At 46.9% G+C, this 21,348-nt stretch overlaps 1 protein-coding gene across 4 annotated transcripts in view; it reads right to left on the reverse strand.

Moving 5' to 3' along the window:
* ORC3 (origin recognition complex subunit 3) overlaps positions 1-21,348 on the reverse strand; it is a 96,108-nt gene that overhangs the window by 17,127 nt on the left and 57,633 nt on the right. For 2 of the 4 annotated variants that reach the window (XM_074990901.1, XM_074990898.1), the window contains 2 exons: positions 5,866-5,996; positions 290-363 (listed from right to left, as the gene is read on the reverse strand). In XM_074990901.1, the coding sequence (XP_074847002.1) occupies positions 290-363; positions 5,866-5,996 (205 nt within the window). Of the gene's footprint in view, positions 1-289; positions 367-5,865; positions 5,997-21,348 lie in introns of all 4 variants that reach the window. The other 2 variants (XM_074990899.1, XM_074990897.1) reach the window with 1 other exon arrangement.

Consider the following 21,348-nt stretch of genomic DNA (forward strand, 5'->3'; position numbering starts at 1 on the left):
CAGTACCTGCCAATGTAAATTAAATATGCATGGGACAGTGGTTTTTGCAGGCTTTTTTTTTAAAATCAAGGCCAGTACGCTTGGTCAGAAAGCTAGAGTCAGGGAAATTCTTCAAATTTGTGGCTTCTTATCTGACCTTTGAGTTGAGCAGGACGTTAAATTTTCAAGTCATTCACAGAACATGATTTGCTCAAAGCTATGGTATGCAGGGCAGAACTAATCAAGAATAATTAACACCTCAAAAAGATCAATCTTGAAACTAGATAATAGCAAGTATAAGGGGTCTGACCTTCTGGAGATGATAGAGGTCTGTCTTCTTCTGGAGTTCTTTTTGTGATGACATGTCTTGTACCTCTTTGGTTTCTGCTTTTGGAACAAAACTAGTGTTCAACACACAAGGCAAAACTATCCTAATAGCTACATAACCCTGTTGACACAGGCCAAATTGAAACAGGGTCACTGGTACTCTTTCATTTCAGACGACGACTCAAGTCCAGTTAATTATTAGATTTTTCTTTTGGCAAACAATGATCAATAACACTTCACTGCATAATTCATGTTGTAAACAGTTATTCATAAAAAAAATTCAGCTCTGTGCAGAGGGCCAGCATGAGGCATATGCACTACTTACATTCCTTCTAAAACTGATGGACCATCTCCTCAGCTGTTATGAACTGGGAAAGCTCCAGTGATTTCAATGAAGCAGACACTTAATGAGCTTTTAAAGCCCCTCCCATTGTAAATTTACATTTTTCATGTGCAAAATCTCTAAAGAGAAAATAGATTCTAATCTACCATTCCCAAACACTAAAACAGGGATTTACTGAAAGGAAAGCAAAATGAAAAACACAACATACAAAAGCATTTGACTCACCAGATTTTCTCAATTTTAAACCTATGCCTGAATTTTGCTTCCAGAACCCTGTAGTTTGTACATGAATAAAAAGCAGCTTTGGTTTAAAAAAAACAAAAACAAAAACAAAAACAAAAAAACCCTATCACCACGTAATCAGGATGAAGTCTCAATTTTGCTTTATTTTAAAACAAACAATTCTCATCAAAGTAACAACTAAATGTAGTCAAAGCAACAGACTGGTAGGCTTTTAGCATTGCTTATGGGTTCAAAGATTCAACAGACTTGGACATTATACTATCCTTTTACCCTAGAAGTCATTTATCAAAATCAGGGCAAAGTACATTAATGAGCACGGGAAGACTGTAGATAGACTAACCTATTTTCAGTGTCACTGACTCCTGCAATTTTATTATTTACTCTTCTGATCTTATAAATCCTTCTTAAAGCATCAGTACCTGGAGACAACTGGTTATAGGTTAAGCTCAGCTTTCATTTATAAATAAGGGAAATAAGATTCTAGCCCTCCTGATTGCAGACACAAACCTGAAAACATGGAGAGTGAACCAATGGTTTGAAACTAAAGGTAAACAAAACAAAACAAAAAACAAAAAAAATCCAATTTTTTTTTTTTTTAAATCTCAACTTTTAAGCCACTCATACTTTTCAAATGCTTGGGTTCAAATGCTGGCCCTGCGCTGTGGTTACAAAGAGGCTGTTAGTATAGAACCTTCCACCAGCACTACATTCACTTTTAAAAGAAAGAAGCTGAAACTAGTTCACTGGCACAATTCCAAAGTTAAATGGAAAAAAGTTTTGGAGATCTCCACATATGAAAATGAATAAAAGACTGAGTGAATATGTAATAAACATCCTGGAAGGATAAAAATAAAACAAACTCAACTTTTAAGGTTTGTAGCCAAGTTAAATGCAAGATTTCAAACTGCGGAGGCCCTCTCTCCCCTATTTATTAATTAACTTGTTAAACTTGGGTGGGTTTTATCAATGATCCATTAATTCAATGCTGGCTCCACCGACAATGTTTTGCTCTCAAGCACCATGTTTTGATTCTCCCAATTCACTGGACAAGAGCTGCGGAGATGGAATTTTCTGTTGCTTTAAAGACCAGATTTCAGTCTGTTTGTTTATTCTGGGAGGCTCTGAGGATGATCTGTGTACATACATTTTTTTGGCAAGCTTCTGAGACTGTCTGCTGCAGGCCAACGGTCAGTCACAAGAACGTACTCAGTTTAGAAACAGGAGCTCATCATTTGGCCCAACGAGCCTGTCCATATAAAATTTATTTTAAGTTCTCCCTTCCTGCTTTTCCATCACACTTTAAACCCCCGAACCCTCTTCCTCTGAAAATACATCTAGGCCTCTCCTCATCTCACTTATATTCTTTGCTTCAATGCCTTTCCCAATATCCTAATGGAATAGTATGTGTTTTTAATGTCTGTCATGACACACAGTTTTGCCCAAATTCCCACGTGCCCCGTATTTTCCAAATTCTCAATGATATTCCCTGGTTTTCTGAATCCCTTTACAATAGAATATACATATGTATACATTTCTTTCATAAGCATTAAAGATTGCCATTTCAAAGTTTCCTCTTTTCCAAACAAGAGAGCTCAAATCCTTTAGTTTTTTAAACTAGACAGGACCTAGGACTGACCCCTGTTGCACCCACTAGTTATGTCCCCCCATTTCACATTGATAGGTACTCTTTGAGTTTGGTCTTTTAACCTGTTGTGTTCTATCATATAGTGATTTTAACTAGACTACAATTCTCTACTTTGCTTATGAGAATGTTACATGGGATTGCCAAAAGCCTTACTAAAAATGAAGATATTTAACATCTACTGCTGTCCACCATCTTAGCATTCTGCACTGAATGGCTCTTCAGCCAGTGGCATCTCTCATTAACCCCAAGTGCAGCTCCAGTTCCCTTGAAGCTGTGTGACTGCACAGAAGGCTATAAATAGCTGGATAACAGCTCTAAAGGGCCATGCAGCAGGGACCTGGAGAGAAAAGAGGTAGCGGATACATGGGAACTGTGGAAAGGAGCAAGTTGGGGCTTTCAAGGATGCTGTGGGTCTCTCTCCAAGCCCCAGAGCTCCCTGCTGCAGAGAGGAGAGAGGGACCCCTTCTCGCAGGCTGTTATGCTGTCTACCACAGACGTACATTTTTAATTCCATGTATTTTCCTGGTTTTTCATCTTATACAAGTAGTGTCATTTTATTGTACATGTAGACTTTGTTTTAGTTACATGAGTTGCCCTGTAAAATTACATCATGAAGGAATAGTAAGCAATGAGTTAACTTAATAATTGATAGGGCTCTCACATTGAAAGTCCCCCCCCCACCCCAAGTGTCCCCCACTTCAACAATAGCAAAGAGAACTTTCCTGTCCACTAGGTTAGGAAACCTGACAATGAACAAAATCAGATTATTTAGACAAAATTTGTTCTTGACAAATGCATTGGCTCTTCCTTATAACACTGAGGAATGGGATAGTTAATGCCTTTTAACAGACACTCAGTTAACTAAACAAAAAAGTAAGCATGTAGCACTTCAAAGACAGCTAATAAATTAGCTAATAAATTATTTTGTTTGAAATGCTGCCTGTCTGCTTTTTTGTTTTGTTAGGATACAGACTAAGATGGCTCTCTCTGTTCAGTTAACTAATCTTTTCTTAGCAGTTAACTCTTGAGTCTTAACCCTAAATTGTCTTGCCTGTAAGGGTTAAAATTTTAGGTAATGGGTCTCAGAGAGTCGCCAGGTATGCTAAGGAAGTAGGAAGTAAGTTGGTAGGAAGCCAAGAGAACCAAAAGAAACAGAATGGCTTCTGATTCAGAAGCAGTGGCCTTCCTGTTCCTATTGTTGTGTCACCAGAACAAAGCCTGGGAGAGCATGAAATAAGCCAAGGAGCCAGGCATGGGGAATCCAGCAACATCTATGCCTCGGGAAGGACTAAGTCTTGAAACTACTGACAGAGAATGTTTAGTCAGATGTGATCGGGTTTTCAAGCTGTCCCCAGAGGGAGGGCTAAAATGCTTGAGGGTCTCTCTCTCATAGGAAGGAATTCCCAAGTGTACCTTCCTGGGTTCTCAAAAGGGTTTTACATTTGGGTGGCGGCAGCAATTCCAATCAACGGCTAGGGAGTGTGCGACTTTGGGGAGCTTCAACACAAGACTTTAGTGGGAAGATATTCAGAAGTTTCTTGCAGGCCCCCGCCTTCTGCACTTAACGTGCCAGGGTGGGAAACAGCCCTGACACACTATTACTTTCTAGGTGCTTACAAACCGATTCTTCAATAATTTGTTCCAGTATCTTTCTAGTGATAAAGATTAACCTGACTAGTTCATAATTCCCCAAGTCCTCTTCATGCCCTTTTTAAATGAAAAAGTACTCAGACACTTTTTCTCACCAGTATGCTGCCTGGCTGTATTTGCCATACTTCCCTGCATTTACCATCATCTGCAGGCCCAGTCGTCTAAGTAGGGATTCTCAAACTTTTTCTTTTTGCGGCCCCCCACATCTTAGAAAAGCTCCATGGCCCAGTGGTGGTGAAGGGGATTGAAGGCTCTGGGCCAGGCATGGGAACTCTGGGGCACAGGCCTAATTTAACTTCTAGATATTCAGGTACCTTAAAGGGTGTCATATGGAGGAGGGAGAAAACTTGTTCTCCTTGGCCTCTGAGGATAGAATGAGAGGCAGTGGGCTTAAACTGCAGCAAGAGGAGTTTAGGCTGAACATTAGGAAAAAGTTCCTAATTGTTAGGGTGGTCAAACACCGGAGTAGACTGCCTAGGGAGGTTGTGGAATCTCTATCTCTGAAGATATTTAAGAACAGGTTAGATAAATGTCTATCAGGCATGGTCTAGACAGTACTTGGTCGTGCCGTGAGGGCAGGAGGCTGGACTTGATGACCTCTCAAGGTCCCTCCAGTCCTAGTGTTCTATGATATGGGGCAGGGGAGACACAAAAGGGCTGGCAGGGCACTGGCCAGCTCTGCCCAGTGGAGGGCACCACCTCCACCCCGACTCATCTCAACTGGCCATTGTCTGTCTGGTGCTGAGTGCTGGTGGCTATTACTGAGGGCTCTGCTGGGTCTGGAGCTGTGCAGGCAGCTCTGACCGGCTGCATGAGAACCCAAAGGAGACTGGGAGCTGAGGAGCAGTTACAGCCTCAGGAGCCTGTACAGATAGGGGAATGCTATGGCTGCCCACTCCCTGGCATGACGAGCCAAAGGAGCACTTTTCCCACACTGCTTGACTCTGGCTTCCCGCCCGGGCCCTGGGCAGATGGAGAGGTGGAACTGACTCCAGGACTGCCCTTCTCCAGGTAAGGCATTGCAGTTTGTGAGGGATAGAGTGGAAGGCATCACCCTTGTGCCCCCTCAACTCTACCTACGGGCTCCAGGTTTCTGCCCATGTCAGGATTCAGCCCCGTCACTCCTAGCTTCAGGTAAGGGGTGGGGAGAGGGAAGACCTTCGGCTCTCAGCTCCACATTGCTGTTGGCTGGAGCAGGAGACAAGAGCTTTGGCTTTCAAGCCTGTACAGCTCCCTGGGTTATGGGAGGAGGAGTGGAGGAAGCGGAGGGGTCTGGGGCTTCAAGCCCTGCATGGAGGTGGCAGAGGGGAGCAGGAGCAGGAAGAGGCAGGGTGGGATTGGAGCAGGGTGGGAGTGGAGTGGAGGCAGGACAGAGTGGGGATTTGCATGGGTCACACACCTGCCTAGTGATGGCCCTGCTCAGACTCCTCTTCTATTTTACAAAATACTGGGTCCAGTCAGCAACACCACAAATAACTAACCATCCCTAGTTTACCTGTCAGTCATTTTTGGAAAAGTGAACTCCATCTCAAAACCACACGGCATATTCATTGTCTTATGTGGAGAAATTTTGGGGTTTGATCAGCAGGGCCAGTGAATTTTGTCAGAATGTATACATTCTTTGAGACCATTTTAGAGCATTAATGCTAAATACATTGGCAGGATGTTACATGCTTACCTTCCAGGCTTTGAAATCGTGCCAAGAACTCTTCCAGTTTCTCTACCGTGTTGCTAAACTGTTTTCCAGATGATATAAAAATCTCCACACATTTTTGAAGTATGGCCACCAACTCAGCCTTAGCCAACATCCTGAAAAGCAGAATCAAAAAGTAAAATAGGGAAAATATTTGCTTAAGTACTTAACACAACTGTATTGTCATTTCAAAAAAGGAAGACTCCCCACATTTAACTTAAAAACTACCCTTTTTCTTATAAAGTTGACCTGCTAAAGAATGAATGAAAACCCTTTTAGTTCTAGTGCTTTTATATTCAGCTCAATATTTAAAAGGGCTATGCTGCTAAAAACAAAAATATGTGGAGAGATACACCTATTTCATAGACTTAGAAGGGACCTTCAGAGGTCATGAAGTCCAGTCCCCTGCACTCACAGCAGGATCTATCATCATCCCTGATAGGTTTTTTTTTTTTTTTTTTTTAAATATTTGCAAGATCCCTAACTGGCCCCCTCAAGGATTAAACTCACAACCCTAGGTTTAGTGGGCCAATGCTCAAACCACCAAACTACCCTTCCCTCTGAGTTAGAAGAAGATATCCTTCAATCTCCTGCCCTACCACTGCAAAATAAATGGAGAATAGTTTCTTCAAACCATCTAGCCTGACATCATCTAGCGCTATAAGCACATTTATATTTCTCCCCTCTACAACATAGGTTCCCAAACCATGGGGGAGGGGGTGCCCCGCTGGGGGGCATGAAGAAATTCTGGGGGGGGGAAGGGTGAGGCTACCCAGCCCCACCCCCGTCAATTCCCCCAAGAAAGAGCCTGTACTGGTGTTACCTCTTGCCAAGGCTTTTTTTCTGGTGGAATGCTGCGGAACAGCATTCTGCCACCCTTTTTTCTAGCACCAGCGCCTGCACTCTCATTTCTGAACTGCTCCAGCCATGTGTGCGGCTCTTTAGAGAGCTCATATGAGGCTTGGACTCCTGCTGCTGAAACTGTTATTCTTGTTTCCAGCTCACAGCTTGCTCCTGTACCCTACTTTCCACCCAGATTCCGTACCCCATCCCTATCCCACTCACTGGAAGCCCTGCCCCACACACTGGATACCTCTTTTTTGGCCCTACCTCAAAGTGAAGGGGCACCCACAAATTCCACTAACCCTGGAACCCCAAAAGAATTCATCTGGCCTGAGGCTTTGAACCTCAGTCCTACTTATCCTCCCCCATGGGGCTGGGGTGCCAGGGGAGGGAGGTGTCTCAGTTAAGTCCACATCAGTGGGCCTGGGTGGGGCTTGGAGGGATTTTTTTCCCCCTCATCTCACTAGTATGGTCCGAGTTATTTTTCTCTGAGTCAGTGACCCCTGACTCAAAACATGGTCCCTGCCCCTCCCATAAATACCGACAATACTGAAACATTTGTGTTGGGCATACTTTATTTAAAAGTGAAGCCTGGCCAACAAGCCCCCATCATAACCCCCCAGTATCCCCACACACACCTCAATCCTGTGCCTATCATACACCAGAACCCCCTGTCCTGAGCCTCTCCCATCCCAGTCTTCTGCCACAACACTACTGCACAAAGCACACACTGCAAATCTGTGTCCTGAGCCCAGCACACTCCCAAAGCCCCATGCCCTGAGCCCCTCATATACCCCAACCTGAACTTCTGCACCTTCACATCCACAAGCCTGTGGTTTGCTCAGCCCCACAATACTCCACCTGACCCCAACACTCTCCAGCCTGAAGCCCCCTCCCTGAGCCAGCAGCCCCTTCTCTACCTCTTCTAGCATTCAAATTCCCTCTCAGAGCTTGGACCTTTCACTTCTTCCCACACCTAAATCCCTTGTTCTCATCCCAGAGGCTGTACCTCCTGTCTCAACCCAGTGAGAGTGAGTAAGGGCTAGGAATAGCAAATGATGGAGAGAAGGGGAATGGAGAGGGTGGGACCTCAAGGAAGGGGTGGGGTCTTGGGGCTTGCTCAGACATTTAAAAAATGATCTTGTTTGTAAGAAGATCGGAGACCACTGTTGGGGAAAAAAAAAAGTTAAATTTTCAAATTTCATACCACAAAATGAGATTTTTTTTTTCCTTTTGACGTGTAGGGGTACCAGTTCAGTTGGTGGGAAGGCTAAAGAACAATACAGAAAAAGCAGTGGAAGTTTTTCAAACTTTTTAGCATGCTCATGGGAGTGTTTGGGACTGTTCTATTGCGGGAGGAGGTAGCTTGTCTTGTTTTGCACAGTTACTGGTGATGGGATATATATAAGTCAGCACACAGCTGTAAGCAATAGAAGTAGTACATAAAATGTATGTGATAACTTATCAAAATAACTTGTATCCATTAAATTTATTCTAATGAGGAAAATTATTTTTGTAGATTTTTTAATTAATATATTATGGCCGCGATTAAGAAAAGGAAGTTCGATGAAGACTGCATTAAGCACGTCTTCACTGTCACAGAAAAAACAGGATCAATCGTCCTCAATGCATCATATGCCATAAAGTTCCCAGTAATGATGCCTTGAAAAGAGAAGTTACTCACCGTAGTAACGGTGGTTCTTCGAGATGTGTCCCCGTGGGTGCTCCACCATAGGTGACGGCTTGGCCGGCGCCGCAGATCGGATCTTCCAAGCAGTTTCTGCCGGACCGCGCATGCGCCGGTACGCGCCGCTCCCTGGCGCGCTCCCGGCCATGTGCGCGATCCGGTCCCCGCCAGTTCCTCGACCAACCGCCTCGGTTGCCCCTGCAAAACACTAACAGAGATCCGAAGCGGGGAGGATGGGCGGGAAGTGGAGCACCCACGGGGACACATCTCGAAGAACCACCGTTACTACGGTGAGTAACTTCTCTTTCTTCTTCGAGTGTCCCCGTGGGTGCTCCACCATAGGTGACTACCCAGCAGTAACCCAGATAGGTGGTGGGTAATCGGATTATGTGCAGCTGGTCCCCGAGAGGACCGCTGCAGAGAGACGGGTATCCTCTTGGAATACCCTGTGAAGGGCGTAATGTTTGGCGAACGTGTCGTAGGATGACCAGGTCGCCGCTCTGCAAATGTCTTTCAATGCAACGCCCTTGAAAAAGGCTGTTGATGCTGCCACCGCCCTGGTGGAATGAGCCCTGGGAGTGGCCGACAAAGGAGTCTTTCTGAGCTCGTAGCACATTTTTATGCAGGATACAATGTGCTTTGAGATTCTCTGCGATGAGAGACCTTCTCCTTTAGATTTGGGAGCGAGGGAGACCAGGAGTCTATCCGATTTTCGGAAGGACTTGGTCCTGTCTACGTAGAAGGCTAGCGCCCTCCTCACATCCAGGAGGTGTAGGCGCGCCTCTTCGCTGGAGTTATGAGGCTTTGGATAGAACGAGGGTAGAACAATAGGTTCATTGATGTGAAACTCGGAAGAAACTTTGGGAACAAAGGCTGGATGCAGCCGTATGGTTACCGCCTCCTTGGAAAAGACAGTGCAGGGTGGCGTTGCCATGACTGCCGCAAGCTCGCTCACCCGACGGGCTGACGTAATTGCAAGAAGAAAGGTCGTCTTTACTGTAAGGAGGCGAAGGGGAACCGTGGCCAAGGGCTCGAACGGTGGTCCCATGAGTGTGGTAAGCACCAGGTCCAAGCTCCACGAAGGTGGAATCGGTTTCCGAGGGGGGTATAGGTTTACCAACCCTTTGAGGAACCTGGTAACCATAGGGTGGGCGAACACCGTGTGCCCTCCCTCCTCATGTCTGAACGCCGAGATGGCGGCCAGGTGGACCTTTAACGAGGATAGCGAGAGTCCTGCTCTCTTGAGGTCCAGTAAATACTCTAGAATTGTAGGTATAGGCACCGAAAGGGGGGCCAGCTGCTTGGTAGAACACCAAGCCATGAAGCGAGTCCATTTTTGTTTGTAGGTTTTCCTAGTGGAAGTCCTCCTGCTACTTTCTAGGACTTGCTGTACTTCCACTGTGCATGTGCTCTCTAGGGAGCTGAGCCATGGATTAGCCACGCTTGCAGTCGCAGGCTTTGGGGGTGCGGATGCACTATGGACCCCTGGGCTTGCGTGAGCAGGTCCGGCGCCACCGGAAGAGGCATCGGTGGGCGGTCCGACAGGCGCAGGAGTAGGGGGAACCATGGTTGGCGATCCCATGTTGGGACTATCAGGATCATCCGAGCCTTGTCTCTCCTGGCTTTTTGCAGAACCTTGTGGATCAGCACTGCGGGGGGAAACGCGTAAAGCAGGGGGCCTCCCCACGGGATCGCGAACGCGTCCCCCAGGGACCCCCGGCCCAGCCCTGCTCTGGAGGAGAATCGTGGGCACTGTTTGTTGTGCTGAGTGGCAAACAGATCTATTTGGGGAAACCCCCATGCGTGGAAAATAGGCCGTAGTAGATCGGGACGGATCTGCCACTCGTGGGTGAGCGCAAAACGTCTGCTCAACTGGTCTGCCTTCACGTTGTGCGTGCCCGGCAAGTAGGAGGCTCTCAGGATTATATCGTGGGCGATGCACCAGTTCCATAGGCGGATTGCTTCCGCGCATAAGGTACGGGATCGAGCTCCTCCTTGCCTGTTTATGTAAAACATGGTGGAGGTATTGTCTGTACTGATCCCGACGACTTTGCCTTGTATACGGTCTCGAAAGTGTTTGCAGGCGTTGAACACTGCTCTGAGCTCTAAAACATTGATATGCAGAGACTGTTCCGTGGGTGACCACAGTCCTTGAGCCACCTCTTCGCCCATGTGCGCTCCCCACCCTATGAGGGAGGCATCCGTAGTGAGGAAAACCGATATTTGCGGCTGATGGAAGGGTACCCCTGTTAGCAAGTTCCCGGGGTTTACCCACCATTGCAGGGATTCGCGCACCCCAGGTGGGGGCGACACCACCCTGTGAACAGTGTGTACTGCCGGCTTGTATACACTTGCCAGCCAATGTTGCATGCCGCGCATGTGCAACCTGGCGTTCTGTACCACAAACGTAGCCGCTGCCATGTGGCCCAGCAGCTGCAAGCACGTCAAGACCGGCACCGTAGGGCTGAAGGTGATGACCTGCACGAGGGAACCGATGGCTCGAAAGCGAGCCTCTGGAAGGTATACTCTCGCCGAGACTGAGTTTATGCGAGCCCCTATGAACTCTATGTCCTGTGAGGGGTCTATCTTTGATTTTGCCATATTGATAACCAGGCCAAGTGCGGAGAACGTGTTTGCTGTGACGCGTATCATGCGGAGAACCTCCCTTTTCGAGGTCCCTTTGAGCAGGCAGTCGTCCAGATACGGGAAAATAAACACCCCCTGTCTGTGCAGGTAGGCTGACACCACTGCCAAGGTCTTGGTGAAGACTCTGGGGGCCGAGGAAAGGCCAAACGGCAGGACCTTGTATTGGAAGTGTTCGTTGCCCACCATGAACCGGAGAAAACGTCGGTGAGCCGGATGAATGGTTATGTGGAAGTACGCGTCTTGTAGATCGAGGGCTGCGAACCAGTCTCCATCGTCCAGTGCTGTAAGGATGGAGGCAATAGTGATCATCCGAAAACGTTGCTTGCGCAGATACCTGTTGAGGCCACGAAGGTCTAAGATGGGCCTCCAGCCTCCTGTTTTTTTCTCCGTCAGGAAATACCGAGAGTAGAACCCTTTCCCTTGCAGTTGCTCCGGCACCTTTTCCACCGCCCCTATGAACTCTAGGTGGGCCACCTCCTGCCTGAGCCTGGCTACATGGGAGGCCTCCTGGGGGTGGGGCTTGGGCGGGGGTCGCGGCGGCGGGAGCGACTGGAAGGGAATGGCGTACCCCGTGGCTATGATCTCCAGCACCCATTTGTCTGTGGTGATCCTTTGCCACTGGTCGTAGAATGGTCGGAGGCGATGGTGAAAAAGTCGTTTCGGATGATCTTGTGCAATGGTGGTGATGGCGCAGCCCTGGATTTGTATGTCAAACTTGTGGCCTTTGGCCCCGCCCCGAGGACGTACGGCCCTGTTGTGAGCGTCGCCTGGGGGTTCTGTACTGCTGGTGCTGCTGATGCCGCCCTTGCTCGTAACCCCTGTGATACTGGGGGCGCTGTTGCTGGTATTGGTACCGCCTTTGCTGTGGGTAGTACCTTTTCTTTGAGTATGGAGGGGTGTAAATCCCCAGGGTCCTGAGTGTGGCTCTTGAGTCTTTACTGGAATGAAGGACCGAGTCAGTTGATTCAGCAAACAGCTTCTGCAAGTCGAAGGGAAGGTCGATTATCTTCGCCTGCAGATCTCTCGGTATGCCCGAGGTCTGGAGCCAGGACTCCCGTCGCATCACCACTGCAGTTGCTGTGGAACGTGCTGCCGTGTCCGCAACGTCCAAAGCAATCTGAACTTCCATCCTCGCAGCCGCGTAGCCCTCTTGCACTATGGCCTTGAGGACCGGCTTTTTGTCCTCTGGAAGCGAGTCCATGAGGGAAGTTAATCTGGCATAGTTGTCGAAATTATGGTTCGCCAAGTGCGCTGCATAATTTGCCATTCGCAAGGTTAAAGTGGAGGAGGAGTAGACCTTTCTGCCGAACAGCTCTAGCTTCTTGGCATCTCTGTCCATTCCCCCTGTTTTAAATTGAGATGTTTTTAATCTTTGCTGCGAGGACTCCACCACCAAGGAGTTTGGCTGGGGGTGGCTAAACAAGAACTCCATGCCCTTCGCCGGCACGAAGTATTTCTTATCCGCTCTCTTTTGGACAGGCGGAATAGTTGCCGGGGTCTGCCATATGGTAGTGGCGGACTCCAAGATCGCTTCATCAAGCGGGATTGCTACTCTGGAGGAGGCCGGGGAGCTCAAATTTTTAAGGAGCTTATGATGTTTCTCTTGCACTTGTGCTGTCTGGATGCCTTGCGTGAAAGCTACCCTCTTAAACAGCTCCTGAAACTGTTTGAGATCGTCCTTGGGATGGACGTCCCCTAAGGCCGTGGCCTCATCCGGGGAGGAAAACGAGGAACCGCTGGGGTACATTTCTTTGGACCCTTCCGGTTCTTGATGGTGATGGTGCGCCCTCTCGCTGGAGGTTTGCGAGGGAAAATCTCGTGGGTCCACGGCCAGCCCCCCCTGGGATGCTTGAGTCTCCGTCCCCGATCGCGATTGCCCTCGGGGGTACGAGGTAATATGTGGGGATCTCCCCCTGGTAGATTGCCGATGGTGTCCATGCCCCGCGTGGAAGGGACGACCATGGTAGTATAGGCACTGTTCCTGGGAAGGTGACCTTGACCATTCCCTTTGCACGTACCCTGTGTGTCTGGGAGAGGGGGATTGTCGAGACACTGGAGAGAGCGATTTTGCATAATAGTCCAGCGATTCAAATCCCAGGAAGGGCGAGGGGGGTGCCAGCCATGGGGAGGCTGATTGCAGGAAAGGAGAAGGGGGCTCCGGGTAGGCTAGGGGGGGCCCCTGCCTTCTGGTTGGAGTCTGCAACATGAGCGGAGGGCTGTGAGAGAAGAGCTCCACAGCCCTGTCTGGAGAGGGGCTGCAATGCCTCCTCTTGTGTGCAGCCTTCCCCCTCCCTTGAGGAGGTAACTCCGCCCCCTGATGGGCGGGGGATCCCGGCCCCGTCGGCACCGTGCTAGGCACGCTCGAGGGCGGTGCCACACGTGCGGAGTCCTTGTGCGCCTGCAGGCTACGTGCCTGCGCGCCCTGCCCCGCCGGTTCCCCGGGGATCGGTGCCGCTGTCTGCGGTGCCGCTGGTACCGGCGCTTGCTTAGCCGCCGCCCTGCCTGCGGTGCGGGGCGGCTGGCTGATCATCGGAGGCTGAGCCGCTTCCACGTGGCTCTCCGTGCCGCCGCCGATCAGCTGTTGCTGCGGCTGGGGGCTGCTCGCTCCTCCCGTCCCGCTCACTGTTACTGCCGGCAGGGATCGGGTTGGAGAAACTTTCCTCCGTTTTTGCGCAGATGGAGTGAGGGAGGCAGCTTTCCTTCTAAGGGCCCCGGAGGGTCCCTCCTGCTGCGGCCGCTCCGGCACGTCTGGCTGGAGGGCCTTGTCAAGAAGCAGCAGTTTAATTCTCATCTCCCTGTCTCTCCGTGCTCTGGTCGTTAACTTTGCACAGAAGGCGCATTTTTGTGCCACATGGGACTCCCCCAGGCACCTTATGCATAGACTGTGCCCATCGGACACTGGCATCGCCTCTCGGCAGGACTCACATTTTTTAAAGCCTGAGGCGGACATTGTTGGTGAGTCTTTGAGTTTGCTTGTGGGTACTTAGCACTTCTTTGTGCTGTTTCCCCGTCCGATGGCCTGCCTCCGCAGGAGGGCTGATGGCCCTAGCTCCCGGCCTCCGGCGCTGGTTACTGGGACTGGCTTGAGCTGTCCCTCCGTAGCTTGTTTGTTGTTTGTTTTTTTTTTTTTTTTTTTTTTTTTGCAAAATAACAACCGGTTACTTATGGTATCCTAAGAACTGAAAAACTTTAAAGAGAAAAACAAATAAAGTCGTTGAATACGCTATGTGGCTTTAGCCTAGTCGGATTCCGTCTGCAGCCGACGGCTGTTGAGAGTAACTGGCGGGGACCGGATCGCGCACATGGCCAGGAGCGCGCCAGGGAGCGGCGCGTACCGGCGCATGCGCGGTCCGGCAGAAACTGCTTGGAAGATCCGATCTGCGGCGCCGGCCAAGCCGTCACCTATGGTGGAGCACCCACGGGGACACTCGAAGAAGAACCGTAGTTTCTTGAGAGACATTTGACGAAGAGCCACAGCACTTCAACAAACCAAAAGAGCTGCTAAATGTCAAAATTTGAAACACACGAAGATGGATGCTACTGGAGCTTTTCATCAAGCATAGGCCAAAACAGCAGAATAGAAGCATCTTATGAAATGTCACTGCCCGCTTTGGAAACATCAAAACACAAGCTCAGAAGCCTAACTTTTCATCTTTTCTGACATTTTCATCACTTGCGGAAATTTTAGGTTTCTGAGAACTTTGCAAAGAGAATGCAAAGAACAAAACTGTGTTTCATCTGGACTGCCTGCTGACGAATTCATCTGCTATGTTCCAGACAACTTTTCTGGCAACCCCATTCATAAATTAGTATGCAATCCATTTAATGTTGATTCACTGCCAGAAGTATTGCAAGAACAAGCACTCAAAAAAAATATGATTCAAGTGCAAAAGAATTTTGAAAACTCAAGCTTGGACGAATTTTGGATAAAATATTTCCCAAGGTAACTGAAAGTTGGAGAAGTGCTAAGTATTAATCCATTTTCGTCAAGGTAATACTTCTGTGAAAAAAGCTTTTCAAGTTTAGTCACATTAAAAATGAAACAAAACAAAAACAAAAAAATTGACAGCATGTCAAAAACTATATGCGTTGTGCACCTTCATCTTTCAAATCTAGGATTTCCTACCTTGTGAAGAAAATGCAGCAGCATCCTTCACATTAAATTTGTTTTGTTTCTGCTATTTCTGATGTTAAATTACATTTTTATGAAATTTTAGAGCCAAGAAAAACTATTTGTGCTTATTTTTAATTTTAAATAAACAATTTTATACCATGTTTTTGTGGTAATTTTAAATTACAAATTGAATTTTTTGTTAAAAGGGGAGTTGAATGATGGTCAAGAAGAGGTGAAGGGGGCACGAGGATTTCTCAAAAATCAAAAAGGGGGCGTGATACCAAGAAGTTTGGGAACCACTGAACTAGTATCAAATTCAGAGGTGAGAACTTGTACTTAAAAGCTTAACAGGGGATCATGATTCATGCCAAACAAGGTGTGTGAATTACACAAACCAGAATAGCTTTGTCTGGTATTTCAACATCACAAAGCTCATTAAGTTCTGGGATCCACAGTGGACTTGAAATAAAGTACAAATTTATGATTCATGTATCTAATTAATATAAAACCACCAACTCTTTGCATTTATATAGCACTTACTATCTGTGGATCCTAGCATTTTATAAAGATGACTAAGTGGAATGAAAATAATGAGACTGAGCAATAAAAATATCAAATCCAAATCCAAATTAAATTTAAAAGTATCTATGTAAAAATATTGCAGGACTCTATTCTGTCTGTGTCACCCTGAAGCCTAAAGTATCTGGCGAGTTTGCACGAAGCAATGAAAACAACTGTAAGCGTAGCCAAGAGCTCTTTTTGTTCAATTTTAAAATACTCAAGCATTTTGACTTTACAAATTATGTCTTTGCAACAGCAAAGCCTAGTGATGTAAGCCAGTAATATTTCCTTAGACCTATGGCAATGACCATGGCTCTGGCAGCAAAGTCTGAGGCATGTAGCTGGCTATGTTGCTACAGAGATATAGGCACTGGTTTTGAGGGTGTACTTGCCCAAATTGGTCAATTAGCAGAAGTATGCCACTCTTATTTTAAACTGGTTTTTCAGCTCTTGCTCTAGCAAATCCCTTTATGTTTGCAAGGTAAAAGGTCACTGTAAAAAGATCCTTTGTGTGTCAAAAAAGTAGAGGTAATTTATTGACCAAAAAGGAGTGCAGGGGGTTATAATGTAAACACACTCTCACGCATTAGTGAAACAGCTTGTCACTCCCAGCCAATTTCTTTTAATTAAGGAAAGTCAAAAAGAATTAACCCTTGATTTAAAGCTCCATAAAAGGAAAAATAAAAATACTGTAAAACATTTGCAGCAGGATGTTCCCTTTGACAATCAGGGAACAGATTAACCTTCCATATTACTTTTGTAGGAATGTTATCTCCTATCCAAAAATAATTTTGCTGGTGGTAGCGGATTTCTTTTTCAGATAGCAGTAGCAGAAGAGTGCTTAGGTAGAACAGATCTTGTCTTTCACTAGTCACATATTTCAGGGACCAAGAAAAAAAGATCAATTTATCAAAAGTTGTGAATTGTCATTTGTAGACTAGAATGTTCTAATTACCACAATCTTAGTGGCTTTTAGAATAACTTAAGGAGATTGTCTGAAGAGAAATAAATTTTAAGTGCTTTCTATGACAAACCAGTGGACTACCAAATTAAGAACAGAAACTACATATTAAAATAGATACATACCAACCATCTTTGCACAACTACATATGCAAAATACATTGGTATATAGCACTGGTTAGAACTGGCCTATTTTAATAAAATTTTAAAAATAGGAAAGTTGGTAATCAAGACTTGCTGTTTTCATATAAGACATCAGGAGCCTGGTTGCTTCAAAAGGTGGTTCAAATTTTATCACCTTATTAACAAGCTAATATATCTGTATATAAAATTCAAGTGACTAGTAAAGTAAATAAAGTTTTAGCATGCTAATCAATTAAAGTTGTATAATGAAAAAGGACAACCTCTTTGCACATGGTACAACAATTCAAAATCCTGAGAGACCAAGTCAGCAAAAGAGAGCAAAAAGCTGTTTGGCCTATGCAGCAACTTGAATGACCTCACAATTAATCAAATGCAAGCTCAGGCCCTTGGAGCACCTGGTCTGCAGAATGCACAATATCTAGCTAACCAGCTGCTTGCAGACTTTCCAACTCCAGCATCTGACTCCCACAGAGTAGGAAAAACAGTTACTAACCTTCTGTGACTGGTGTTCTTTGAGATGTGTTGCTCACGTGCGTTCCATATTGGGGTATGTGCTTGCACATTCACCAGTGCTGAAGTTTCTCTCTTGATGGTATCTGTAGGGGACCAACTCTGGCACCCTTTGGAGTAGGGCACATATGTGCCTGTATGTGCAAGAGATGCTGCAAGCTACCCACTCTCTCAGTTCCTTCTTCCTGAAACTCTGACAGACGGAAGGGGCGTTTGGTTGTGCCACGGAATGGACATCAGCAACACATCTCAAAGAACATCAGTTATGGAAGGTTAGTAACTGTTTTTCCTACTCTGTGGGAGTCAAATACTGGAGATGGAAAATCTGCAGTGCAGCAACACCCAGGCAACCCAGGAAGTTTTTGGAGAACGCTGGGGATAACTTCTTGGTACAAGTACTGAAGGAACCGACCAGGGGCCATGCGCAACTTGACCTGCGGTTAACACACAGGGAAGAACTAGTAGGAGAAATAGAAGTGGGTGGAAACCTGGGCTGCAGCGACCATGAGATTGTAGAGTTCATGATCTGGACAAAAGAAAGAAGGGTGAGCAGTAACATACAGACCCTTGATTTCGAAAGAGCTGACTTCGACTCCCTGAGAGAACTGATAAGCGGGATCCCGTGGGAAACAAAGATGAAGGGGAAAAGAGTTCAAGAGAACTGGCAGTATTTTAAAGAAGCCTTACTGAAGGCACAGGAACAAACCATCCCACTGCACAGTAAGAAATGCAAACATGGTAGACAACCAGCTTGGCTTAACAGGGAAATCTTTAGTCAGCTTAAACTCAGAAAGGATCTGTACAAGAAATGGAAATGTGGACAGTCGAAGAAGGAGGCGTATAAACATTTGGCTGGAGAATGCCAGGGAGTAATCAGGAAAGCGAAAGCACAATGGGAGCTGCAGCTGGGAAGGTATGTGAAGAGCAACAAGAAGGGTTTCTACAGGCATGTTAACAATAAACGGGTTATCAGAGAAGGTGTGGGGCAGTTAGTGGATGAGAGGGGTAACCTAGTGACAGATGATGTAGGAAAAGCTGAAGTACTCAATGCTTTTTTTGCTTCAGTCTTCACGGACAAAGTCAACTCCCACATGACGCTCTAGACAATGCACTATGGGAAGGTGGAGGGCAGACATCTGTGGGGAAGGAACAAGTCCTGAGCTATTTAGAAAAACTAGACGTACACAAATCCCTGCGTCTAGATTTAATGCACCCAAGGGTACTGAGGGAATTGGCAGATTGCTGAACCTTTGGCCATTATCTTTGAAGACTCTTGGAGATTGGGGGAGATACTGGATGACTGGAAAAAGGCAAACATAGGGCCCATCTTTAAAAAAGGAAAGAAGGACAATCCAGGGAACTATAGACCAGTCAGCCTTACCTCAATCCCTGGGAAAATAATGGAGGGGATCCTCGAGGAATCCATTTTGGAGCACTGGGAAGAGGGGAAAGTGATCAAAAGTAGCCAACATGGATTCACCGGGGCAAGTCCTGCCTGACCAATCTGATTAGCTTCTATGACAAGGTAACAGGCTCTGTGGACGTGATATACCTTGACTTCAAAAAACCTTTTGATACAGTCTCCCACAACATTCTTGCCCATAAGTAAAGGAAATATAGATTGGATCCTTGGACTATAAGATGGATAGAAAGCTGGCTTGACGGTCGGGCCCAACGGGTAGTGGTGAATGGCTCAATATCTGGAGGGTGGTCGGTTTCAAGCAGAGTGCCGCAAGGCTCGGTTCTGGGGCCGTTGTCGTTCAACATCTTTATTAATGACCTGGATGACAGACTGGATTGCACCCTCAGCAAGTTTGCAGATGACACAAAACTAGGGGGAGAGGTAGATATGTTGGAGGGTAGAGAGACAATCCAGAGTGACCTGGATAAATTGGAGGACTGGGTCAAAAGAAATCTGATGTGGTTCAACAAGAAGTGTAGAGTCTTGCACCTGGAGCGGAAGAATCCCAAGCATTGTTACAGGCTGGGGACCAACTGGCTCAGCAGCAGGACAACGGAAAGGAACGTAGGGGTTATGGTGGATGAAAGGCTGGATATAAGTAAACAGTGTGCCCTTGTAGCCAAGAAGGCTAATAGCATACTATGGTGCATTAGGAGGAACATTTTGAGCAGATCTAGAGAAGTAGTTGTTCCCCTCTACTCGGCACTGATGAGGCCACATCTGGAATATTATATTCAGTTTTGGGCCCTCCAGTATAAAAAGGATGTGGATGTACTGGAGCAGGTTCAGCAGAGGGCAAGAAAAATGATTAAGGGGCTGGAGCACAAGACCTATGAGGATAGGCTGAGGGATTTGGGCTTGTTTAGTTTACAGAAGAGAAGACTTAGGGGTGATTTAATAGCAGCCTTCAACTTCCTGAAGGGGAGCTCTAAAAAGGAGGGTGAGAAACTGTTCTCAGTGGTGTCAGACGGCAGAACAAGGAGTAATGGTCTGAAGTTGAAGAGAGAGAGGTGTAGGTTAGATATTAGGAAAAACTACTTCACCAGGAGGGTGGTGAAGCATTGGAATGTGTTGCCTAGAGAGGTGGTGGATTCTCCATCCCTCGAGGTTTTTAAGTCCCAGCTTGACAAGGTCCTGGCTGGGATGACTTAGTGGGGGGTTGATCCTGCTTGAAGCAGGGGTTGGACCAGATGACATCCTGAGGTCTCTTCAAGCCCTATGATTCCATGACCCCCAGGCAGAGTTATTTTTGGTTTGCTGGGTGATGGCACAGTGGGTCATGAAGGTGAGTACCGTAACACACTGCAGCTCTGCATATATCCTGGATAGGGTCTTGTGCTAGAAAGGGTGCTTCTGCTGCTGACTGGGCAGTCGGTATCTGTGGAGGTACAACCTGCAGCCACTCATAGCAAGTACAGGTACAGGTAGTAATCCAAGACAAAAGCCTTTGAGAAGACACCAGGAGTTTCATCCTGTCAGCCACTGTGACGAAGAGCTGAGTTGATCTACAGAAGGGCTCCATATGCTCCAAGAAGAATGACATTACCTGTTCAGGAGACAGGAAGCAATGCTGCAGTGGTGTTGGCTTGCCAGTGTCACACTGGAGCCTGTGTCAGCATAAGTTGCTGGAGCAGTGCCAAGAGCGTGGGTGCCAGAAGCAGGGGCTGTGCCATGAGCAATGCTGGGGATTGGGCCAGTGGCAAGGTTGAACAATGCCCCCTGATCGGTGTCCGGGCTGATGCCAGGGCCTGTCCTGCAGGCTCCATCATTTGAATGAGATCCCTTGCCTCCTCAAAAGTGTCCAGTGTAGAAGAAAGGACCAGGACCTCCCACCGTGAGAGTCCAATGACACTGGACTTGATGGCCACACACTCAGAGCTGAAGTCAATGATGCTGGGGATGTCATGCTGTCCTTAAGGTGACCTGTTGAGAGGTGCAACAAGGAATGGTGTCTGCTGATCTTGACCAGAAACCAGCCCCTTGCATGACATGGCCTTCTTGTGTGACATTGGGAACAGCAAACAGTGCCAAACCAAGGAGTTTGCCTTTCAAACTGCAGATCGGTGCCAGTGTTCCGTAGGGCCTTCTCTCCAAGATGCTGATGCGTCCTGCACCAAAACTGGTGCACCCTGCACTGAGGCCAGTGTGCTGAAGACAATGGTGCCTGGTCTGGCATTGATGCTTGAAATGCCGACTCCATAAGTAGGAGTTTTAAGCACTGATCTCTCACCCACTTAGTCCTGGGCTTGAAACTCATACAAATATTGCACTTGTCTATTAGGCGCCCTGCACCTAAGCACTTGAGATAAGCCATATGCTGGTCCCCTCTGGGCATAGGTTTGACACAAGTGACGCAGTTCTTAGACCCCTACTACATGCCTGAGTGGAAAACACAAACAGAGAATAAAAAATGAACAAAAGGTGGAGGAGGGGAACCCACAACTATAACTATCAATTTGCTAAGTCTTAACAATAACAGCTAACTACCTATAAACAAAGAAAAGGGGAGAAACAAGTAGGGTTGTCTTGCAGAGTAAGGGA

Source organism: Carettochelys insculpta, chromosome 3 (genome assembly GCF_033958435.1).
Source record: "Carettochelys insculpta isolate YL-2023 chromosome 3, ASM3395843v1, whole genome shotgun sequence".
Lineage (NCBI taxonomy): Eukaryota > Metazoa > Chordata > Testudines > Carettochelyidae > Carettochelys > Carettochelys insculpta.